Source organism: Salvelinus alpinus, chromosome 34 (assembly GCF_045679555.1).
Source record: "Salvelinus alpinus chromosome 34, SLU_Salpinus.1, whole genome shotgun sequence".
In the NCBI taxonomy this organism is placed as follows: Eukaryota; Metazoa; Chordata; class Actinopteri; order Salmoniformes; family Salmonidae; genus Salvelinus; species Salvelinus alpinus.
The window spans coordinates 17375560-17402021 of record NC_092119.1 but is presented as its reverse complement, the minus strand read 5'-3'; the positions used below and the strand labels follow the sequence as shown (position 1 = coordinate 17402021).

General features: G+C 43.0%; 1 protein-coding gene across 3 annotated transcripts in view; it reads right to left on the bottom strand.

The window, feature by feature from the left end:
• LOC139563705 (forkhead box protein N3-like) overlaps positions 1 to 26462 on the bottom strand; it is a 119517-nt gene that overhangs the window by 53447 nt on the left and 39608 nt on the right. Inside the window, exons 1-3 of one of the 3 annotated variants that reach the window (XM_071382571.1) lie at positions 13214 to 13479; positions 2357 to 2997; positions 476 to 1843 (exon numbers count right to left, since the gene is read on the bottom strand). In XM_071382571.1, coding sequence (XP_071238672.1) covers positions 1742 to 1843; positions 2357 to 2977 — 723 coding nt within the window. In that variant the 5' untranslated portion in view covers positions 2978 to 2997; positions 13214 to 13479 and the 3' untranslated portion in view covers positions 476 to 1741. Of the gene's footprint in view, positions 1 to 475; positions 1844 to 2356; positions 2998 to 13213; positions 13480 to 26462 lie in introns of those variants that run through there. The other 2 variants (XM_071382569.1, XM_071382570.1) reach the window with 2 other exon arrangements.

Genomic DNA, 26462 nt, shown 5'->3' with positions numbered 1-26462 from the left:
GTGTACCTATGATGAAAATTACAGGCCTCTCTCATCTTTTTAAGTGGGAGAACTTGCACAATTGGTGGCTGACTAAATACTTTTTGCCCCACTGTAAACATCGAACTGTATGAAACTCTATTCAACCTCAACGCTAACTCGTTCTAACTCTCACACTCTCCCGAGCGACACTACACACACACACACACACACACACACACAGCCTGGTAATGTACTAAAGTAAATCTATTTAACCAGTTCAAATCAGTGACTGGTGATTATGGCCTCACAGTAAATATCTGTATTAGCATAAGCAAATCAGAGACTTCCCTAAAGCATATTCATCTAATTTGTCAGTGATTGTTCACACACACACACATGAACGCACAACGCACACACACACACATGAACGCACAATGCACACACACACGGAGCAGGATTGCATCATACAGAATGTTTTCTTTGTTTTCAATGAGCCAGATTTTTCTTTGGAACCATTTCAAGCTCATACTGTGGTACTCAATGTGGTCTGTCAGAGGTCTGTCTTCATAAAAACAGATAATGCCAGCTGCCAAATGATGACTGTCTATCATCTGCCATTAATTGGGATTTTACAAAATGAGGGAAATCGTAATTAGCCGTTTTAAAACACCACAGACTGTTAATCTTAAAACTGTAGATTATCATTTCAAACATGCTTGGTGATAACTCAGTCATGTTGGTTTTTAAAAAGAAAAGAAGAGGCGAAGGGAATCGGAAAAGGAGGCGCCAAGTGTCACCGCAAAGTTCTCTGTGATAACATCCAGGGAATCCCCAAGCCCACTATCTGGCTGGCCGTGGCTGTGTGAGGCATATCTCCGGTCTGATCTGCTACAGAGCCATTTGCTGCTTACAGTCAATCATACACACAAACACATACAGATGGGACTTTACTTTCTACAAGTGATAAGCAATTAATTTATCAAACAGTTATCAGAAATTATTCATTAATGGATAGGCTGCAGTGCAGGAATTTACAACTCAAACAAAACATCAAAGACAATTAAAACTAGGCATTTCACCAACAAGATCTTTCTCCAAACGTCACATTTCGAAGTTGCTCCAAACGTCACATTTGGAAGTGTTTTTGACATCCTGGGTTTACTCCTACTCAGCATCGTTCTGTGTCTCCAAACACTACATTTCGAAGTTAAGGGTTAAGGTTTGGGATAGGGTTAAAATATTACACTTAGGCATTCATTCCAAATGGTTAAGTTAAGGGTTAAGGTTTGGGATAGGGTTAAAATATTACACTTAGGCATTCATTCCAAATGGTTAAGTTAAGGGTTAAGGTTTGGGATAGGGTTAAAATATTACACTTAGGCATTCATTCCAAATGTTTAAGTTAAGGGTTAAGGTTTGGGATAGGGTTAAAATATTACACTTAGGCATTCATTGGTTAAATAGGTAGGTTTAAAAAAAACAAGGTTCCACAACTGGGATTGAACACACAACCTTTGGATCCAGAGTCATGGGATTACGAAATGTAAAAGTTAAGGGTTAGGGTTTTGTAAAGGGTTAACACTTGAACCACTAAGGCAGTCATTTGGACTGTTAATGAGTGTAGTTTTTGTATTACTCCACCATTTTACAATTTTTAAAGTCATGCCCCCCTCCGTCCTTGACGTTTCCTAAATACGTCTATAAAACACACTGTTGTTGTTCGAATCTTAATATCACAAACAGAACTGGAGTTATAACCCATTTTAGGAAGGCGTGTCATTTAAAAAATAAAAAAAATCCACCGTTGCCCCTCTTTCCGACAGTAGGGCTTGCTCTTCTTCTCCTGGTGCCGTGCCCAGTTGATAATCACCCTGAAGGTGCCCTGCCCAGATAGATAATCACCAAATAATCATCATCCAAATGAGTTTTTTATGTTTCTAAATACGAAGTATACATGCACCAAAAACACACCATGCTATTCTTGTTTCATGCGCATATTGGCAGTGTGCATCACAGCTGGATAGGCTGTGTTTCTGCTGTCAAATTTCATGACATAACCTACTGCGTTACTGCTAAAACCAGCTTTGGGTTGGTCTTAAATATCCTTATCAGCGTTGCCTGAAATCAGCACTTTTGAACCATGGTTTAAAGGACACACCTCAAACATTTCCACCCTTCCCATCTGCGCGCAAGCGAGCTGATATAACACAGGTATATTGCTGACCCTGGCATTAGGGCGTTTGACACTAGCGCCGCCTTAACGCCAACTGAAAATAGAGCCCTTTCTGTACTTTACTACGCGAGTGTTTGTCTGTGTGTGTGTGTAAATCATGTGAATGTGTTCAGTATGTCCGTCTGTGAATGCGCTCCTCCTACTTCTCCTCCTCCTTCTTACCTGGCTCCTGTCCTTGTCAACCTTCTTGAAGCACTTATTGAGGGACAGGTTGTGCCTGACAGAGTTCTTCCAGCCCGTGGGAGCATTGGCAAAGTAGGGGAAGTGTTCTAGGATCCAGTTGTATATCTCCTTCACCGGCAGCCTCTTGGACGGAGCGTCCTCAACGGCCATGAAGATCAGGCAGCTGAAGGAGTAGGGCGGTTTACAGGTGGGGTTACGATCGGCGTCGTACGGCAGGTCCCCGCCCGCTATCGGCGATGGCGGCATGTTGTCGTGGTCCCCATCGCCGCGGTTACCGGCCACACCCCCTTCGCCACCCACGGGGCTGACGCTGCGCAGGACAGGGTCTCCGAAGCTGTTGAGCAGGTTCTTGCTCTCATGGAGCCAGTTGAGGTTGGTCAACTCCTCGTCCTCCATACCTGGGGTGGAGGTGCTTTTCTCAGGCTTGGCGGCCCCGCCGGTGAGGGGTGCCAAGGGGAGGGCCAAGGGGGCGGGGAAGGCCAGGTTGAGTTCCTCTGCCTCCTGCAGCGAGCTGGCCTGGTAGAGGTGGGAGAGGCTGGCGCTGGCCACGCTGATGCCAGACGCCTCGGGCTTCTTACTGGGGGGCATCACGGGACCCATGGACACCACCACCTAGACTCCTGGAAGTCAGATAGAGAGGGGGGTTAGTGTTAGACAGTTAGTCAATGGTGACAGAGAGAGAGAGAGAGAGAGAGAGAGAGAGAGAGAGAGAGAGAGAGAGAGAGAGAGAGAGAGAGAGAGAGAGAGAGAGAGAGAGAGAGAGAGAGAGAGAGAGAGAGAGAGAGAGAGAGAGAGAGAGAGAGAGAGAGAGAGAGAGAGCTGGTGAAGAACTCCTAGAGGGCAACAGTCTGCTACTTTTCACCCCGCACACACATACACACACACTCCCACTCAAATACTTCATACAGTGCTATTCAGGGTGTTCGGGACTAGTTTATTATTGGCCACCGATTATAAAACTGACTGCAACTCTCTCTTCAATAGCTGTGGTGTCTGACACATATAGGGTTAAATCATCAGCATACATGGACACACACGCAAAAAAAGTGAACTCTGGTCATTCCGCTGCACCCTTTAATGGTTCAAACCGCCGACCAATCAACCCGTTACCGGTGCATGGCAAACTTTGGGAAAAATCGTGTTTGACCAAATACAATGTCATTTTACAGAAAACAAATCAACAACAACACTTTCAGCATGCTTATACGGAAGGGCACCCAACATGCTCGGCACTGACACAAATTACTAATGATTGGCTGAAAGAAATTGATAATAAGAAGATTGTGGGAGCTGTTTTATTACATTTCAGTGCAGCTTTTGATATCACTGATCATAACCTATTGCAGAAGTTTTTGGGGTGTTATGGATTTACATTCTCTGCCTTATCGTGGATTGAGAGTTACCTATCCAACAGAACACTGAAGGGTTTTCTTTAATGGAAGCCTCTCTAATGCAAATCCTGTTGAGTGTGGTGTACCACAGGGCAGCCGGCTTGGGACATTATTGTTTTCTATTTTCACTTATGACCTTCCACTGACCTTGAATAAAGCCTGCATGTCTATGTATGCTGACGACTCAACGATATACATCAGCTACAACAGTAAAATAAATAACTGACACCCTTAACATAAAACTCCAGTCTGTTTTAGAATGGGTAACAAACAAGGCTGGTGCTAAAAAATAAATACAAAAAATAAAAGCATTGTTTTTGGAACAAATCACTCACTCAACCCTAAACCTCATCTAGATCTGTTACTGAATAATGTGGCGACTGAGCAAGATGAGACTAAATTGCTGGGTGTTACGCTAGATAGCAAGCTGTCATGGTCAAAACATACTGTATAGAATCAATGGTTGCTAAAATTGGAAGAGGTCTCTCCATGATTAGGTGATGCTCTGCTTTCTTGAGATCTAAATCAACCAGGCAGGTCCTACAGGCCCTAGTTTTGTCACACCTGGACTACTGCCCAGTTGTGTGGTCATGTGAGGCAAAGAAAGACAAAGTAAAATTGCAGTAGGTCCAGAACAGAGGAGCAGTATTGCAGTTAGACGTACACAGAGGGTGAATGTCAGTTGCGTGCATATCAATCTCTCCTGGCTCAAAGTTGAGGAGAGATTTACCGCACCACTATTGGTCTTTGTGCGAGGTAATGATTGTTTAAAGGTACTGAACTGTCTGTTCAAGCAGTTGGCACACAGTTCGGACACTCAGTATTAATCTAGAGGCGAAAGAAACGCACACCTATTTAGGGGAGGTGCTGGCTAGCGGAGTAGAACACTTGAAAAATTAAAGGAGAGCCGCACACTCTAGGAGCTCAGATGCAATAATTTAATAACTCTGATTTACCACCCCAGGATATCCCTGCACAACGTCTATTTGCTCCCCTACTGCATGGAAACTACAAGTGTAATGGCTGTGCTCAATGCAATGGCACTTATAAATGTAGATCCTTCAAACACCCTCAAACAGGGAAACAGATCCCAATCAAAGGTGTTATCAAGTGCTCCACTAAGGCAGTTATTTATCTTATAACTTGTCCATGTGGTAAAATTTATGTGGGTAAAACAAAACGTGAATTAAAAGTACGAATCTTCGTAACATCGTAGCATCGTAACACCATTAGGTGCAAAAACTTGACTTACCCAGTTACGGCCCACTTTTTGGAAGCAAACCACTCGGTTTCATCCCTACGTTATATCGGCATCGAACATGTCAACCTCCCTAGGAGAGGGGGTGACCTCGACAATTTATTGTTGAAAGGAGAGGCTGCCTGGATCTTTAATTTAAAGACCCTTGCTCCCTTCGGTCTCAAGGTAGACTTTGATCTGAAGCCATTCTTGTGATTATTGTGATTTTGTTATTGTAAATGTTTATAGGTCTATGTAGCCAAATTGTATCTATGATCGTATGCTATCCATGTTTTTGGTATGTTATTTTTATATCTGAAGATTAACCAATGATATCAGGCCACACCCGGCCATGATTACAGACATCTTTGTGTGTCCTTTGACACTATATAAACTAGTGACCCGCAGTGTTTGTCATCATACCCCCCTGATAAAGACAGCTTGTCTGTCGAAACGATGGTTATTAAATTATTGCATCTGAGCTCCTAGAGTGTGCTGCTCTCCTTTATTTTTCAAATGCACAGTATTAACACCCTAGAGTTCGATTGGTGCACCGGTGCGTCAATCTAAGTTACATAACAAAAACATCCCCATCAAAATCAGTCAGTCTGAACGAGAGATATTGTTTTGCATTGGATCCATTCACCAGTGTCGCATTTTCACATCTGCATTGAAAGATGGCAGAGGTAGAGCGGTGTTTGTCAGACCATGAGACATCCCGAAAGTCTTCTCACGTAAACGTCGGTTTGACCTACCAAACTAATGGGACACCACTGTGAAAAGGGGAGATTCCCACGAATACCATGTTGTTCCATTTTACTCTATGACCCACACAAGTTTCACGGGACTTGACTGAAGGTAAGTGGTACGGGTTTTAAAAAAGGAATGGAAGTATGAAGTTAGTTTTGTGCCTACCCAAAAAAAGGGGTTAAATATTTGTAAAAAAAATAAGATGTAAAAAAAACCTCAGGAAATATATAGTATATCTCCTAGATTTAGGACAGACACTTCAAAACCTTGTTTCTTACATTTTTTGAATGTCCTTTTTGCCATTGTGTATATGTTATTCAATGCATTTCTATGGGCTTTAGTAGTAAAGGCACAAATCTATTCTAAATAAAAAAGCTAAATGATCCATAGTAAGAGCATCTTAAAACAATTCCATGTGTCAGCTTAACACCCCCCCCCCCCCCCTGCAACATCTTACACTCTACAGAATTAAATAGAGCCATGACTAAACGGAACTCTCTGCCACCCCAGGTAACTCAAACTAGCAATACAATCAGATTTTAAAAAATGGCAAAAGAACACCTTATGGTATGACGGGGACTGTGAAGAGACACAGACATTTTTATATATTTTGTATTGTATTATGCATTGTATTATGTATTGTTTTATGTAGTGTTATGTATTTCAATTGTTTTGTTTTCTGTTTGGAGCCTAGGAAGAGTAGTTGATGATCCTAATACAATACTAAATAAATAAAGTATGTTATTAATTTGTTTATAGAGAAATACAGTAGCATTGTATTTGGTGAAACACTTTTTTTCAACAGTGCTAAGCGCTGGCAGCAAGCTGATAGGTCGGTTGTTAGAACCAGTAACGGCCGCTTTACCATTCTTGGGTCACGGAAAGACTTTGGATTCCCTCCATGCCTGAGGACAAACACTTTACTCTAAACTCAGATTAAATATATGATAGATATGAGCGGCTATAGAGTCAGCTACCATCCTCAGTAGCTTTCCATCTAAGTTGTCAATGCCAGGAGGTTTGTCATTATTGATCGATAACAATAACTTTTCCACCTCTCCCACACTAACTTCTAACTTACAATACTTTTCTTTTAATATTTGTTTTTTAATGCATGAATATGATGGCTTACTGTTTGTTGTTGACATTTCCTGCCTAAGTTTGCCCACTTTACCAATGAAATAATCATTAAAATAATTGGCAATATCAAATGGTTTTGTGATGAATAAGCCATCTGACTCGATGAAATAACCAGGCCGTTGTCGCCCTTACCTTCACATAACCCGGCCGTTGTACCCCTAACCTTCACATAACCAGGCTGTTGTAGCCCTAACCTTCACATAACCAGGCTGTTGTAGCCCTAACCTTCACATAACCAGGCCGTTGTAGCCCTAACCTTCACATAACCAGGCTGTTGTCGCCCTAACCTTCACATAACCAGGCTGTTGTCGCCCTAACCTTCACATAACCAGGCCGTTGTCACCCTAACCTTCAAATAACCAGGCCGTTGTAGCCCAAACCTTCACATAACCAGACTGTTGTAGCCCTAACCGTCACATAACCAGGCTGCTGTCGCCCTAACCTTCACATAACCAGGCCGTTGTAGCCCTAACCTTCACATAACCAGGCCGTTGTAGCCCTAACCATCAGATAACCAGGCTGTTGTCGCCCTAACCATCAGATAACCAGGCTACTGTCGCCCTAACCTTCACATAACCAGGCTGTTGTCACCCTAACCTTCACATAACCAGGCCGTTGTAGCCCTAACCATCAGATAACCAGGCCGTTGTAGCCCTAACCTTAAAATAACCAGGCCGTTGTAGCCCAAACCTTCACATAACCAGACTGTTGTAGCCCTAACCGTCACATAACCAGGCTGTTGTAGCCCTAACCTTCACATAACCAGGCCGTTGTAGCCCTAACCTTCACATAACCAGGCCGTTGTAGCCCTAACCATCAGATAACCAGGCTGTTGTCGCCCTAACCATCACATAACCAGGCTGCTGTCGCCCTAACCTTCACATAACCAGGCTGTTGTCGCCCTAACCTTCACATAACCAGGCCGTTGTAGCCCTAACCATCAGATAACCAGGCTGTTGTAGCCCTAACCTTCACATAACCAGGCCGTTGTAGCCCTAACCTTCACATAACCAGGCCGTTGTAGCCATAACCTTCAAATAACCAGGCCGTTGTAGCCCTAACCTTCACATAACCATGCCGTTGTAGCCGTAACCTTCACATAACCAGGCCGTTGTAGCCCTAACCTTCACATAACCAGGCCGTTGTAGCCCTAACCATCAGATAACCAGGTCGTTGTAGCCCTAACCTTCACATAACCAGGCTGTTGTAGCCCTAACCTTCACATAACCAGGCCGTTGTAGCCCTAACCTTCACATAACCAGATCGTTGTAGCCCTAACCTTCACATAACCAGGCCGTTGTCTACTTATTTCTTATCTATCCTTCTCCTCTCTCTCTCTTTCTCCCTCCCTCAATCTCTCTCTTTCCCTCCTTCTCTCCCTTCCTCAATGTCTCTCTCTCTCTCTCTCTCTCTGTCTCTCTCTCTCTCTCTCTCTCTCTCTCTCTCTCTCTCTCTCTCTCTCTCTCTCTCTCTCTCTCTGTCTCTCTCTCTCTGTCTCTCTCTCTCTGTCTCTCTCTCTCTGTCTCTCTCTCTCTGTCTCTCTGTCTCTCTCTCTCTCTCTCTCTCTCTCTCTCTGTCTCTCTCTCTCTCTCTCTCTCTCTCTCTCTCTCTCTCTCTCTCTCTTTCTCACCCCTGCGTATCTAATTGAGGTAACAATCATGTTTATATGGTTTAATCCGCCATTATCAGGGGATTTGTTTTACCAAAGCAGTCTCTGAAAAACACACTCACTCCCCCGTTATAAAACTATTAATGCTCCAGCGGAGGCGGATGAAACCCAGACCGGTTTTACAGTTACACGCCATGGTAAACACGCAACATCCAGATTGGACCCCGTGCTCCCTTTAATTAAAAATGGGCACAAGCAGGTTCCCAAAAGTATATGAGAGATGTACTCAAGCGTGATCCGGCTGGGCTATGGTTGAAACCCAGACCGTTTCCACTTGACATTTATTTTACTTTGACACTTTCTTCGCCCCAATTGGAAGTAACAGTCTTGTCCCATAGCTGCAACTCCTGTATGGACTCAACGAAGGTTGAGAGCCATGCATCCCCCGAAACATGACCCGGCCAATTTGCACTGCTTCTTGACACACTGTTTGCTTAACCCAGAAGCCTGCCACACCAATGTGTTGGAGGAAACACCATCCAGCTGGCAATGAGATCAGCTCGCAGGTGCCTGGCCTGCCACAAGGAGTCACTAGAGTGTGATGGGACAAGGAAATCCTGGCCGGCCAAACCCTCCCCTAACCCGGACAACTGCGCGCACCCTCATGGGTCTCCCGGTCACAGCCGGCTGTGACACAGCCTGGGATCGAAACCCGAGGTTGTAGTGATGCCTCAAGCACAGCAATGCAGTGCCTTAGACCGCTGCGCCACTCGGGAGGACATCATTTGACTTTATTTTTAAAGAATGTTGCACCCCACCACAACATGCACTTGCTGTGTTGAACTAGTTATTAGGCTAAGAGGAAATGTTGATTCTTTTCTGGAGGACAATGTCCAATGTGATAAACAGATAGGCTAGGCATACACTAGGCTACACTACAATTTACATGGCATTCTTCAACTAGCATTGTCACAGATTGGAGCCGTAGCCTATTGCAAGTTGAGTGGAACAATCCCAAAATAGCTCAATAAATATAATTATATGTTTATGAATTTTCAAAACGTACAATATGTTACAAATTTGCGAAAAGTACAATATGGTACGAATTTACAAAAAGTAAATTGGTGGCTAACTTTAGCTAGCTGACTATTGTTAGCTAGGCTAGGGGTTAGGGTTAAGTTTAGGAGTTAGGTTAAAGGGTTATTAAGGTTAGGGGGAAGATTAGCAAAAAGGGTTAGGGTTAGCTAACATGCTAAGTCATTGCAATGTAGCTAAAAAGTAGTAAGCAGTTGAAAAGTTACTAATTAGCTAAAATTGTCCATGATGAGACTTGAACTGAATACCTTTGGGCTGCTAGACCTTTGTGTTGTTACCTGCCCTTTTACTGCAGTGGGCTAAATCAGGGACACAGAATGTTTCTTGGTAGTCTTAAACAAATCTACTTTGAAACAAAAGTATAAGCCTCACACACATGGTTATGGGCTTTAACAAAAATAAGACACCTGTATCATGTCAGATGTAGAGTTGAAATATATTCCCATTTTGAGTTTGAATCCCAATATTACACTTTATCTACAGTGGGGAGAACAAGTATTTGATACACTGCCGATTTTGCAGGTTTTCCTACTTACAAAGCATGTAGAGGTCTGTCATTTTTATCATAGGTACACTTCAACTGTGAGAGACGGAATCTAAAACAAAAATCCAGAAAATCACATTGTATGATTTTTAAGTAATTAATTTGCATTTTATTGCATGACATAAGTATTTGATCACCTACCAACCAGTAAGAATTCCGGCTCTCACAGACCTGTTAGTTTTTCTTTAAGAAGCCCTCCTGTTCTCCACTCATTACCTGTATTAACTGCACCTGTTTGAACTCGTTATCTGTATAAAAGACACCTGTCCACACACTCAATCAAACAGACTCCAACCTCTCCACAATGGCCAAGACCAGAGAGCTGTGTAAGGACATCAGGGATAAATTGTAGACCTGTACAAGGCTGGGATGGGCTACAGGACAATAGCCAAGCAGCTTGGTGAGAAGGCAACAACTGTTGGCACAATTATTAGAAAATGGAAGAAGTTCAAGATGACGGTCAATCACCCTCGGTCTGGGGCTCCATGCAAGATCTCACCTCGTGGGGCATCAATGATCATGAGGAATGTGAGGGATCAGCCCAGAACTACACGGCAGGACCTGGTCAATGACCTGAAGAGAGCTGGGACCACAGTCTCAAAGAAAACCATTAGTAACACACTACGCCGTCATGGATTAAAATCCTGCAGCGCACGCAAGGTCCCCCTGCTCAAGCCAGCGCATGTCCAGGCCCGTCTGAAGTTTGCCAATGACCATCTGGATGATCCAGAGGAGGAATGGGAGAAGGTCATGTGGTCTGATGAGACAAAAATAGAGCTTTTTGCTCTAAACTCCACTCGCCGTGTTTGGAGGAATAGAAGGATGAGTACAACCCCAAGAATACCATCCCAACCGTGAAGCATGGAGGTGGAAACATCATTCTTTGGGGATGCTTTTCTGCAAAGGGGACAGGACGACTGCACCGTATTGAGGGGAGGATGGATGGGGCCATGTATCGCGAGATCTTGACCAACAACCTCCTTCCCTCAGTAAGAGCATTGAAGATGGGTCGTGGCTGGGTCTTCCAGCATGACAACGACCCGAAACACACAGCCAGGGCAACTAAGGAGTGGCTCCGTAAGAAGCATCTCAAGGTCCTGGAGTGGCCTAGCCAGTCTCCAGACCTGAACCCAATAGAAAATCTTTGGAGGGAGCCGAAAGTCCGTATTGCCCAGCGACAGCCCCGAAACCTGAAGGATCTGGAGAAGGTCTGTATGGAGGAGTGGGCCAAAATCCCTGCTGCAGTGTGTGCAAACCTGGTCAAGAACTACAGGAAACGTATGATCTCTGTAATTGCAAACTAAGGTTTCTGTACCAAATATTCAGTTCTGCTTTTCTGATGTATCAAATACTTATGTCATGCAATAAAATGCAAATTAATTACTTAAAAATCATACAATGTGATTTTCTGGATTTTTGTTTTAGATTCCTTCTCTCACAGTTGAAGTGTACCTATGATAAAAATTACAGACCTCTACATGCTTTGTAAGTAGGAAAACCTGCAAAATTGTCAGTGTATCAAATACTTGTTCTCCCCACTGTACATCAAAGAAGATTGAAATATAACAAAACCATTTGGCATAGAAACACTGGAATTTCAGCCTAAAAAAAAGTGGATTCATTATGAAATTATGAAAAATATGAATAACATTCCACCCATGAGGCCACGAGGTCATTTGACTGCAGGAAAGGGGCAACCTGTCAGTCTATCACATACCTGCTGGAACCCGTTCCCAAAGACTCTCCAATAAAAATTGAATTATAAAACACCTTTCTACTAAACTGCCAATAGGACCATGAGCAGAGGTGAGTCCATCAACTCCTGTCTATATTGAACCTTTATTTAACCTTTAGTCAGTTAAGAACAACTTGTTATTTACAATGACAGCCTACCCCGGCCAAACCCTCACCCTAACCCTAACCCTAACCCTAACCCTAACCTGGATGACACTGGGCCAATTGTGCACCGCCCTATGAGACTCCCAATCACGGCTTGTTGTGATACAGCCTGGAATCAAACCAGGGGCTGTAGTGAGCTCCTGAGTCCCGCAGTGGTCTAAGACACTGCATCTCCGTGCAAGAGGTGTCACTGGGTGTCTGGTTTGAATCCAGGCTGCATCACATCCGGCCGTGATTCGATGTCCCATAGGGCAGAGCACAATTGGGCCGGGGTAGGCTGTCATTGTAAATAAGAATTTGTTCTTATTAACTGATTTGCCTAGTTCAATTAAAAGAAGTGACACCTCTAGCCTTAGACCGCTGCGCCACTCGGAAGCCCCTGATCATTGACGTGATAGTTTAGTTCACAGCAATTACAGGTATGTATTTTATCCATCTAAATGCAGGACTCTGCTTCATCGTTCCATCGTGCTAGTTCAGTATTACAGTATAATAGGCGGCTGATTGTAGATACAGTATGTAGGAAACTGTGGGAAAGACAAACAGTAGCCAAACATGACAAGCTCACAGAATAAAATATTTTGCCAGTCCATTCAATTCTTATCTTCGTGTAAGCAAGGATATATTACCAGGACTATGCTACTGCATGGATTCAACTATGAATGTAAACTTTTGACTACAGATATCCTAAGTTAAAAGTAAAATGCCGACCGTGGTAGCCGAGCCTATAGCCTACTGCGCCCCCGTGCATGAATAACAGATGCACGGTTCCGAACAGTAGCCTATAACGTCACAAAATAACAGAAGATGAACAAAAACTTTGGGAAAACGATAAGCTATGTAGCCTTTAGCCTCGGCTAATGTCTGCAACCTAACCTATACATATTACCACTTTATAGCATAGCCTACCATATATTAATAGACTGTAAATAGTACATCTAAAATCATATTCGTTTTTGAATAAAAGTATATTCGATTTTTGGTATTTTGTCAAATGTAGCCTACGACTGTGATTGGTATGTCACATGGCAAGGCTTCAAGCACAAGCAAAGCGATATGGATATATAGCCCATTGATCAGTAAAAGGTTAACTCATCTACTCGAATGTCAGATACGAACGAATGTCAGAAATTTCCGACGAGGATTCCCGAACTCTGTTTTCTCTCCTTACCTGACGATCTAGCCTTTGAATCAGGAGGTACAAATAGAAGACGTGTTTGGAGTAACCGCTCCTGCGTTAATTCCATTAAAATATTCCATTTTATTCCTCAGCCCTAATTAAACACCGAGGTTTATAGAGAGAAAGCCCGGGGAAAGCGAACCAAGTGCGGTCATAAATCATAGTCCACATCTGCGCATTGCCAGGACTCCGGTTATTTGAGCTCTTGTGTGAGAGAGAGAGAGCGAATGTGAGAGAGGAGGGTAAAACGGACTCTCTCGTCAGCAAATGAGAAGTGCACATGACCTCGGCCCAAAGCTGGTGGCTGACACACACACACACACACACACACACACACATAGCGTGGTGGTGGTGTTGAGCCCAAAAGTAAAGAGTTAAACATAATAAACTCTGGTGTGTTTCAGGGCCCAAATAGCAGCTGTCCAAAGACATCAACATTTGTTTTGGTTTGAAGTGGATGCGGAGACCGTGTAACTGGAGTGACCGCTGTCATGCCATAGATCATTTTAATGAACTAGTTTTTTGCAAACGGAGATGGAATCTTTCAGTAGTTTTTTTTTTTGCCACAGAAAACACCTCATATAACTATACATCAGTAATTACCCTAACCCTAGCACTTTCAATCAGTCTAAAACGGACTTAAATTAAGTCAGAGTTTTTAACAGTAGGCTAATAAATAGTGGCATTTCCCCCATTCATCCTACCATGCCAGTATAAAGGCTTACTGTATCTGTTCCGAACAGGCCTAACTGACCTGTGTGTCTTTAAACCTCCTGAACGGAAGGTTGTCATCTTGTGTTGCCACCATGTTGTTGTCATCTTGTGTTGCCACCATGTTGTTGTCATCTTGTGTTGCCACCATGTTGTTGTCATCTTGTGTTGCCACCATGTTGTTGTCATCTTGTGTTGCTACCATGTTGTTGTCATCTTGTGTTGCCACCATGTTGTTGTCATCTTGTGTTGCCACCATGTTGTTGTCATCTTGTGTTGCCACCATGTTGTTGTCATCTTGTGTTGCTACCATGTTGTTGTCATCTTGTGTTGCTACCATGTTGTTGTCATCTTGTGTTGCTACCATGTTGTTGTCATCTTGTGTTGCCACCATGTTGTTGTCATCTTGTGTTGCTACCATGTTGTTGTCATCTTGTGTTGCTACCATGTTGTTGTCATCTTGTGTTGCCACCATGTTGTTGTCATCTTGTGTTGCCACCATGTTGTTGTCATCTTGTGTTGCTACCATGTTGTAGCCATCTTGTGTTGCTACCATGTTGTTGTCATCTTGTGTTGCCACCATGTTGTTGTCATCTTGTGTTGCCACCATGTTGTAGCCATCTTGTGTTGCCACCATGTTGTTGTCATCTTGTGTTGCTACCATGTTGTTGTCATCTTGTGTTGCCACCATGTTGTAGCCATCTTGTGTTGCTACCATGTTGTTGTCATCTTGTGTTGCTACCATGTTGTTGTCATCTTGTGTTGCCACCATGTTGTTGTCATCTTGTGTTGCTACCATGTTGTTGTCATCTTGTGTAGCTACCATGTTGTTGCCATGTTGTGTTGCTACCATGTTGTTGTCATGTGGTGTTGCCCCCATGTTGTTGTCATGTGGTGTTGCCACCATGTTGTTGTCATCTTGTGTTGCTACCATGTTGTTGCCATGTTGTGTTGCTACCATGTTGTTGTCATGTGGTGTTGCCCCCATGCTGTGTTGCCATGTTGTGTTGCTACCATGTTGTTGTCATGTTGTGTTGCTACCATGTTGTTGCCATGTTGTGTTGCTACCATGCTGTTGTCATGTGGTGTTGCCCCCATGCTGTGTTGCCATGTTGTGTTGCTACCATGTTGTTGTCATGTTGTGTTGCTACCATGTTGTTGTCATGTTGTGTTGCTACCATGTTGTTGTCATATTGTGTTTCTACCATGCTTTGTTGCCATGTGTTGCTGCCATGCTATGTTGTTTGTCTTAGGTCTCTCTTTGTGTAGTTTTGTGGTGTCTCTCTTGTCACAATGTGTGTTTTGTCCTATATTTTCATGTAATTAAAAAAAAAAATGATTCCCAGCCCCCATCCACGCAGGAGGTCTTTTGCCTTTTGGTAGGCCGTCATTGTAAATAAGAATTTGTTCTTAACTGACTTTCCTAGTCAAATAAAGGTTACGTCAAATAAAAAAATAAACAAGGCAGGACGTCATTAGAACATTCCTCATCAACTCATCTTATTCAGTCAAACAAACACACACACCTCCAACAGTACAATTAATAAATAAGTGTCATTAATTTTCAGCTCATAAAAAAGAGCATTAAAAGGAGAGCAAACTATAGTACATTACCTCTCTCTCTCTCTCTCTCTCTCTCTCTCTCTCTCTCTCTCTCTCTCTCTCTCTCTCTCTCTCTCTCTCTCTCTCTCTCTCTCTCTCTCTCTCTCTCTCTCTCTCTCTCTCTCTCTCTCTCTCTCAAATATAAAATATAACACTTTTTTGTTTACTACATGGTTCCATATGTGTTATTTCATAGTTTTGATGTCTTCACTATAATTCTACAATGTAGAAAATATTAAAAATAAAGAAAAACCCTTGAATAAGTAGATGTGTTCAAACTTTCGACTGCTACAGTGCCTTCGGAAAGTATTCAAACCCCTTGACTTTTTCCACATTTTGTTAGAATAGAGCCTAATTCGAAAATGTATTTAAATGTTTTTTTCCCTCATCAATCTACACGCATTACCCATAATGACAAAGCAAAACAGGTTTTTAGAAATGTTTGCTAATTTATAAAAATAAAAAAATACAAAAATGACATCACAATTACATAAGTATTCAGACCCTTTACTCAGTACTTTGTTGAAGCACCTTCGGCAGCGATTTCAGCCTCAAGTCTTCTTGGGTATTACGCTACAAGCTTGGCACACCTGTATTTGGGGAGTTTCTCACATTCTTCTCTGCAGATCCTCTCATGATCTGTTAGGTTGGATGGGGAGTGTCGCTGCACAGCTATTTTTTGGTCTCTCCAGAGATGTTCGATCGGGTTCAAGTCCGGGCTCTGGCTGGGCCACGCAAGGACATTCAGAGACTTGTCCTGAAGCCACTCCTTTATTGTCTTGGCTGTGTGCTTAGGTTCGTTGTTCTGTTGGAAGGCGAACCTTCGCCCTAGTCTGAGGTCCTGATTGCTCTGGAGCAGGTTTTCATCAAGGATCTCTCTGTACTTTGCTCCGTTCATCTTTGCCTCGATCCTGACTAGTCTCCCAGTCCCTGCCGCTGACAAACATCCCCACAGCATGATGCTGCCACCACCATGCTTCACCATAAGGATAGTGCCAGGTTTCCTCCAGACGTGATGCTTGGCGTTCGGGCCAAATTGTTCAATCTTGGTTTCATCAGACCAGATAATCATGTGCCTTTTACTGAGGAGTTCTTCCGTCTAGCCACTCTACCATAAAGGCCTGATTGGTGGCGTGCTGCAGAGATCATTGTGGAAGGTTGTCCCATCTCAACAGAGGAAATCAACAGAGGAAATCTGGAGCTCTGTCAGAGTGACCATTTGGTTATTGTTCACCTCCCTGAGCAAGGTCCTTCTCCCCAAATTGCTCAGTTTGGCCGGGCGGTTAGCTCTAGGGAAAACGGTTCCAAACTGGTTCCAAACTCTTCCATTTAATAATGATGGAGGCCACTATGTTCTTGGGGACCTTCAAAGCTGCAGATCTGTGCCTGGACACAATCCTGTCTCGGAGCTCTATTCCTTCGACCTCATGGCTTGGTTTTTGCTCTGACATGCGCTGTCAACAGTGGGACCTTATATAGACAGGTGTGTGCCTTTCCAGATCATGCCCAATCAACTGAATGTACCACAGGTGGACTCCAATGAAGTTCTAGAAACATCTCAAGGATGATCTATGGAAACAGGAAGCACCTGAGCTCAATTTCGAGTCTCATAGCAACGGGTCTGAATACTTATGTAAATAAGGTATTTCTGTTTTTTATTTTTAATAAGTTAGTAACAATTTCTAAAAACATGTTTTCGCTTTGTCACTATGGGGTATTGTTTGTAGATTGCTGAGGACATTGTATTTATTTAATCAATTTTAGAATAAGGCTGTAACATAACAAAATGTTGAAAAAGTCAAAGGTTCTGAATACTTTCCAAATGCACTGTATATTGTGTCTTTCTGAATATGGCGGATCTCTCTCTAGCAGGCTTAGGCCCCTAGTCAATACAAAGGACCAATCCCCTCTGAATAGACAAAGCCTTCCCTCTCATACCCCCAAACAACCGCCAAAATGTCACCTCGACACACACACACTCCACCGACCACATGGCTCATAATAAGTGTGACGTGGGGGCTATTCATGCAAGTAGCAAATAAATACTCAACCCGGCGACTGAGAGTACTTTAGAACTACACAGACCAGTAGTAAGTAAATACTCAACTCGGCCACTGAGAGTACTTCAGAACTACATAGACCAGTAGTAAATAAATACTCAACTCGGCCACTGAGAGTACTTCAGAACTACACAGACCAGTAGTAAGTAAATACTCAACTCGGCCACTGATAGTACTTCAGAACTACACAGACCAGTAGTAAATAAATACTCAACTCGGCGACTGATAGTACTTCAGAACTACACAGACCAGTAGTAAATAAATACTCAACTCGGCGACTGATAGTACTTCAGAACTACACAGACCAGTAGTAAATAAATACTCAACTCGGCGACTGATAGTACTTCAGAACTACACAGACCAGTAGTAAACAAATACTCAACTCGGCGACTGATAGTACTTCAGAACTACACAGACCAGTAGTAAATAAATACTCAACTCGGCTACTGAGAGTACTTCAGAACTACACAGACTAGTAGTAAATAAATACTCAACTCGGCGACTGAGAGTACTTCAGAACTACATAGACCAGTAGTAAATAAATACTCAACTCGGCGACTGAGAGTACTTCAGAACTACACAGACCAGTAGTAAATAAATACTCAACTCCGCCACTGATAGTACTTCAGAACTACACAGACCAGTAGTAAATAAATACTCAACTCGGCTACTGAGAGTACTTCAGAACTACATAGACCAGTAGTAAATAAATACTCAACTCGGCGACTGATAGTACTTCAGAACTACACAGACCAGTAGTAAATAAATACTCAACTCTGCGACTGAGAGTACTTCAGAACTACATAGACCAGTAGTAAATAAATACTCAACTCGGCGACTGAGAGTACTTCAGACCTACACAGACCAGTAGTAAATAAATACTCAACTCGGCGACTGATAGTACTTCAGAACTACACTGACCAGTAGTAAATAAATACTCAACTCGGCGACTGATAGTACTTCAGAACTACACAGACCAGTAGTAAATAAATACTCAACTCGGCCACTGATAGTACTTCAGAACTACACAGACACTTTTATTTGTAACACACACATACGGTGTGTTCAGAAATAAAATATCTTGTTATCTATTAAATAGTTGTTTCCCTCATCAATCTACACATAATACCCCATAACAACAAATCAAAACAGGTTTTTTGAAATTGTTGCAAATGTAATAAAAATAAATAATTGAAATATAACATTTACATACGTATTCAGACCCTTTACTCAGTACTTTGTTGAAGCACCTTTGGCAGCGATTACAGCCTCAAGTCTTCTTGGGTTTGACCCTAAAAACTTGGCACACCTGTATTTGAGGAGTTTCTCCCATTCTTCTCTGCAGATCCTCTCAAGCTTTGTCAGATAGGAAGGGGGAGTGTCACTGCACAGCTATTTTCAGGTTTCTACAGAGATGTTAGATCGGGTTCAAGTCCAGGCTCAGGCTGGGCCACTCAAGGACATTAGGAGACTTATCCCGAAGCCACTCCTGCATTTTCTTGGCTGTGTGCTTAGGGTTGTTGTCCTGTTGGAAGGTGAACCTCCGCCCCAGGCTGAGGTCCTGAGTGCTCTGGAGAAGGTTTTCATCAAGCATATTTCCCAGGTCTCCCAGTCCCTGCCGCTGAAAACCATTCCCAGAGTATGATGCTGCCACCACCATGCTTCACCGTAGGAATGGCGCCAGGTTTCCTCCAGACGTGACACTTGGCATTCAGGCCAAAGAGTTCAATATTGGATTCATTAGACCAGATAATCTTGTTTCTCATGGTCTGAGAGTCTTTTAGGTGCCTTTTGGCAAACTCCAAGTGGCCTTTTACTGATGAGTGGCTTCCGTCTGGTCACTCTACCATAAAGACCTGATTGGTGGAGTGCTGCAGAGTTGGTTGTCCTTCTGGAAGGTTCTCCCATCTCCACAGAGGAACTCTGGAGCTCAGTCGGAGTGACTATTGGGTTCTTGGTCACCTCCCAAACCAAGGCCCTTCTCCCCCGATTGCTCAGTTTGGCCGGGCGGCCAGCTATAGGATGAGCCTTGGTGTTTCCAAACTTCATCAATTTAAGAATGATGGAGGCCACTGTGTTTTGGGGGACCTTCAATGCTGCAGACATGTTTTGGTACCCTTCCTCAGATCTGTGCCTCGACACAATTGTGTCTCGGAGCTCTACGGACATTTCCTTCGACCTCATGGCTTGGTTTTTGCTCTGACATGCACTGTCAACTGTGGGACCTTTATATAGACAGGTGTGTGCCTTTCCAAATCATGTCCAATCAATTGAATTTGCCACAGGTGGACTCCAATCAAGTTGTAGAAACATTTCAAGGATGATTAATGGAAACAGGATGCACCTGAGGTCCCAAGTGGCGCAGCGGTCTAAGGCACTGCATCGCAGTGCTAGAAGTGTCACAACAGACCCTGGTTTGATCCCGGGCTGTATCACAACCGTCCGTGATCGGAAGTTTCATAGGGCGGCGCACAATTGCCCCAGCGTCGTCCGGGTTTGTCCGGGGTAGACCGTCATTGTAAATAAGAATTTGTTCTTAAAACTGACTTGCCTTGTTAAAAAAATAAAAACCCAAGCTCAATTTCGAGTCTCAAAGGGTCTGAATAGTTATGTAAATACGGTATTTATATTTTATATTTTTATTATATTTGCAAAAAATTCTAAACACCTGTTTTTGCTTTGTCATTATGTGGTATTGTGTGTAGATTGATGAGGAAAATGTTTCATTTAATCCATTTTAAAACAAGGCAATAACGTAACAAAATGTGGAAAAAGGGAAGGGGTCTGAATACTTGTACTGTACACACACACACATACACATACACATACATGCACACACTGAGGACCACATTGGCAACCAATGTTTTATGGCACTGTATTACTTTAGGCTTTACCCCTAACTAATAATTAATCAAAAAATATATAAATCTGCGTAAACTTCTGGAACTTGTTGGAGGTATGGATCCCTTATTACTAGAATTAGTAAATACTAATTACTAATACTAAACTCTGAAATCCTACTAAATCTCCATTTAAGAATAATATTAATGTTTAATGAAATCCCATTCCTTTACTAGATTGTGTGTATTAGGTTTTGTTGTGGAATTTGTTAGATATTAGGTTTTGTTGTGGAATTTGTTAGATATTACCTGTTAGATATTGCTGTACTGTCGGATCTAGAAGCATAAGCTTTTTGCTACAATCGCAATAACATCTGCTAACCATGTGTATGTGACCAATAAAATTAGATTGCCTCCAGCTCATAACAGCTCGATATTTCCCTTTAATGTATTCAAACGGTGTCTGTTCTGCATAGACAAGAACAACTAAGCCTTTCAGTTTTCCTTTTGACAGTCAAAAACAAACACCAGAACAACGTGTGGCGTTTGCAACAGACAGTTATTACAAAACTGGTAAACATAGATGTGTCTGACATAAAACTAACTCTACGACCTCCCCCCACTGACTGACACACACACAAACACGTCTAAAAATATATCTTTTTCAAAACGTTTAGAGATCATCCAAGACTGACATTTAGAAATCATCCAAAATGTCAGGCTGGAACAATCCCTTCCTGGGCATGAGGAATCCCAACCCAACCAAGCCACACTGCTTCTTAACACAGCGCGCATCCAACCCGGAAGCCAGCCGGGTTGGCTGGCACATATTATCTTATGTGTCGAAGAAAACGCCATACACCTAGCGACCTGGTCAGCGCGCACTGCACCCGGCCCACCACAGGAATCGCTAGTGCACAATGAAACAAGGATATCCCTACCGGCCAAACCCTCCCTAACCCAGACGACGCTAGGCCAATTGTGCGTCATCACAATTGTGCGTCATCCCGGTAACGGCCGGCTGCGTCAGAGCCTGGACTCGAACCCAGAGTCTCTGGTGGCACAGCTAGCACTGCGATGCAGTGCCTTAGACCACTGCGCCACCCGGGAGGTCAGAAATACGCTTTTTGTGTGTATGGAACATTCCTGGGATTTGTTTTATTTCAGCTCATGAAACATGGGACCAACACAATACAAGTTGCATTTATATTTTAGTTCAATGAATATTTACACATATTTAACCACCGCAGATGCAGAAGGCCGACAGATTCAAAGGATTTAGACACAGCCCATACAGAAAAACAGATCTCTCTAGCTTAAACAGACAGATTTTGCTGAGGATTTTATTATTATGTTAATTAGATTGGCACACGGTCGCGTCAAATGTTTTAATGTAGCAAAGGGTTCCTGGAGGAACCTGGACTGGAGGCTTAGTAGGGGCGTGCCTTTCAGATAGATCATTTTTGGCCACCCCTCAGAGTGAATTAAATTCCTGTTAATCTGTGCTGTATTATGTTCATCACTTGTTAATGACAGTTTTGTAGCTTCAACGAGGCTAACAGAGGTGAATGAGTTCCTCATGAGCCTACGCAAATCCCAAAGTTGGAATAGTTAACACTTTATTACTATACGTAATCAGCAGCGTTGATATTATCAATATTATCTTAGAATATATTTTATGCATAAGTATTCAAGAACAATTATAATTTGCAAAATGATAGAGAAGATTGACATTTACTCTAACATGTGGCCAAAAATACCTGAAAAGCCACGGCTCAAATAAGCCACGCCTCCAATCTTCTAATAGGTTGCCACCTCTACAATATATGATTAAAAAAGGTTTAAAAAAATTTAACTCTCTTCCATCACAAAAAGGTTCAGGTTTGAAACTTTACACAGGGGTTCCTCGAAGACCCTTTTCAAAGGGGTTCCTTTGAAGACCCTTTACACAGGGGTTCCTCGAGGAACCTTTACACAGGGGTTCCTCGAATACCCTTTACACAGGGGATCCTCGAAGACCCTTTTCAAAGGGGTTCCTCGAGGAACCTTTACATAGGGGTTCCTCGAAAACCCTTTACACAGGGGTTCCTCGAGGAACCTTTTCAAAGGGGTTCCTCGAGGAACCTTTACATAGGGGTTCCTCGAAAACCCTTTACACAGGGGTTCCTCGAGGAACCTTTTAGAATTGGAAAGGTTCCACTGGTATGGCAATTTTTAGAACCCGAAAAGGTTCTTCCAGGCACCGTTACTTCTAAGAGTGCACAGTCAATGTATAACCGCAAGGCATTACTCGTAACTCCAAGACACTGCGTACAAAAACAATTTATAACAGGACATATTACATGACACAGTCAATTCATTAGCTACTGTAGTCTATTCAGTCAACCTGCAAGACACTGATACAGTCCATTCATAACCTCAAGACACAAGTTACAGCAAAGTACTTTAATACCAAACAGAGAGAGAACACAGTCCTAGACTAGGAGTGGATGAGAGAGATCCCTCACTTCGTTCAGGGCTCTATCTTTCATTTGAGCACAGCCTGAAGGAGATACTGAGTGAGCTGCTGTTTTGTCTTTGGTGTGTTTGAAGTGAAGGGTCCACAGGGACCCGCTGTAGAGTGAGAGAGAGAGAGAGAGAGAGAGAGAGAGAGAGAGAGAGAGAGAGAGAGAGAGAGAGAGAGAGAGAGAGAGAGAGAGAGAGAGAGAGAGAGAGAGAGAGAGAGAGAGAGAGAGAGATGTGTCTGTGTTTCTATAATATATGCCATCTTTCAATGCAGTAAAACACACATACACACAGCTCTCACCACCCACTGTGCACTTGAGGACAGGGGGACAATATCTGTATAGGGATTAGTGTAAGGGTTGGCAGAGGCGCATGTTGATGATGCTGATTGTGAGGAGTGCACGGGGTGATGATGCGTATGGTGTAATGATGTGAGTGCTCAGGAGTTAGCCCAGCGTTAATTCGACATTGTGGCTTTAATTACAGTGTATTATCTGCTCAGATTGGGGAAGGAGAGGAGATGAGGAGATTAAGGAAAGAATGGATGAGAGGTGAAGAGGTGAAGAGGACAGGTGTGTGTACTTTACTCAAGACGCCTCTGCCCAGATATACACAAACTCACACACACACACACGCCACAAACACATCACATCTGTTGTCACCAAGTGCCAGATAAACAAGCAGTGGAGACGAGAGAGGAAGAGGCGTGAGGACCGGAGTATGTGAGCAGAGTTGAGCAGTCGTTTCCAGCCGCTCTGCTGAAATAAATGCTCCAAATTTGCTCCGTTTATTAAAATCACCATTTAATTAACCAACACCCATCTATTTGTGTGACAACTTGGACCTAACATTTGGTTTTGAAGTATTGAATCCAAACCATATGATTTAAATGAAAACTATTTAAATAAGCAACTTGAAAAGGGGACTGTAAGAAGCACTCATCATCAAAGTAGGCTAATGTCCAATTAAACAGCATATACAGTAAACTGTGACACACTAGGCTGGCAGGAACTTTAAGCGCTCAGCCTTTAAACAACATTTTGTTGTAGTAAATCATTATAGTCTATAAATTGCGCATATATAAGCTGTGACTGATTTTTTTAAATTACAGGTAGGCCTAAAGGAAAGCTCCTTGAAATGTGTAATATGGGCAGGCCTATTATGCCAAAATCAATGATAGCATATTGTATAGTGTCACGCCCTGGCCTTAGTATTCTTTGTTTTCTTTATTATTTTAGTTAGGTCAGGGTGTGACATGGGAAGTTTGTGTGTTTTGTCTAGTTTAGGGTGTGTGTATTGTTTAGGGGGTGTTGTATAGTGTATGGGGTTGTGTTCAGGAGAGAGTTCTAGGAAAGTCTATGGTTGCCTGGTTTGGTTCTCAATCAGAGACAGCTGGTTATTGTTGTCTCTGATTGGGAGCCATATTTAAGGCAGCCATAGGCTTTAGGTGATTGTGGGAGATTGTCTATGTCTAAGTGTTTAGTGTCAGAACGTATGTTTCTTAGCTTCACGATCGGTTGTTTTGTTCATTTTGTAAGTATTTGTTTTTTCCTTCATTAAAATATGTATTTTTCACGCGCTGCGCCTTGGTCCTCTCTCTCTTATCAAGCCGATCGTGACATATAGATAATAGAACGAAACTGTAGAAAACTTTTAAGAGATCAGATTTTTGGTTTATAAACACTTTGTTACAATGACACACTTAGTTATCGATCCTCTCTGTTAGCATGTGCACGTAGTACACCATCATGCTTTCAGAATGTCTTTTCAGATTCCACAATGATTCTTTAGTTGTGGACACTACATCACCACACTCCCACTCTTGCTCTTGGTCCTCATCTTTGTAAGTAACCTTGATTTAACACCTGTGTGTTTTTATCAGTTTCTTTATGAAAATATTTGGTGAACTCCATAACAGTAGCTAAAGAAAGGGGCTATTGGCAACACACAAGTAGACTACAGATGCATGCTGGGCCGGGCATGACCTGAGCTCGTGAAGTGAACGCTACTGGAGCGCTACTGGAGTGACATAAGCTCCAGCCTTTGGGAATCTCGCTCCATCTTCCAGAGCTGCTCAGCTTACATATTCTGGTGAGGACGGACAACTGTTGAATGTCTCAAATTTCTAACTACCTGTAATTACAGTATCCATACTCACACACACATTTCACATCATAATCCGTCCGTGTAGATAACGGGAAAGAACATTCCTAATCTAAAAGCAATAGCACTCTGGAGCAGCGCTCTCGTGAAATTACTCAGCAGCAACATCAACAATTATTCAGAGTAGACAAACTAAACTTGCAGAACAGGCATGTTGTTTGTATTTCTGTATCGGTGTCCAGGGAGGTAGGGGCGGTGTGAGGAGAGGGAGGGAGGTAGGGAGGCTGGGGAGAAAGGAGGGGTTGCTTGAGTCAGCAGGCGAGAGAATTTCAGCATCGGAGCAGTATTGAGTTATCAAAGCTCTGTCTCTCTCTCTCTCTCTCTCTCTCTCTCTCTCTCTCTCTCTCTCTCTCTCTCTCTCTCTCTCTCCCTCTCCCTCTCCCTCTCTTTCTCTTTCTCTTTCTCCCTCTCCCTCAGCCAATCACCACAGAGGTTAATAACACACACACTCTGAAAAACGTCAGAATCCCAATCATTAGTTAGTGTGTGTGTGTGTGTGTGACATTACTGCAGGGTCGTGCACAGACAATTGGAAAGGCAGGTCCTCACAATTTAACCCAAATTGCTTACGTTCATAATTCTCTGCTGCTCATGAACCCTTTTATTTCTGCAAAAACACGACAGTACCCATAGTGCTCATAGAAAGGGGGACATAGAGGAGAGCTATCAGCTGATCATAGCGGATGATAATCATAATGTGAATAAGCTTAATTGATTGATTGGCCCTTGATAGCACTTGATTTACATCATCATAAATATTCAGTCTGGTTGGCTGGTAGCCTTCGTGGAGCAGCACTTCGTAATCTATTTCTTCATAGGGTGTTGGAGGCGCTTCAGCAGCCTTGCCTGAGGACTCAACTAAATTCTTTGCGCTGCTTCATAGAAACGAACCTCCGTGGGTGTGGCATAGCCTGAGAAATTGAAATACATTTGCCAAAGTTCTAGAATTACTGCTGACTGATCAGAAATCATTCACAAATACACCATGAGTAGGCCTCACAGAGGATCAATATCCTATTTAAAAAAATAGCCTAGGATTGTGTGTAGCCCAATAACAAGGCATAGCCTCCAGACAGGAGCGGAACAGCATGAAGACAAAACAGGCCTTTCTATCAGGATAAGACCCAGACGCAGACCGTGTCGAAGTAACAACGTCTTTTAGAGCAACAGGGGCAAAGGTACAGGACGGCAGGCGGGCTCAGGGTCAGGTCAGGCAGAGGTCGGAAATCCAGATAGGGGCAAAGGTACAGGCAGGCAGGCTCAGGGTCAGGTCAGGCAGAGGTCGGAAATCCAGATAGGGGCAAAGGTACAGGACGGCAGGCTAGGCAGAGTGGTCAGGCGGGCGGGTTCAGGGTCAGG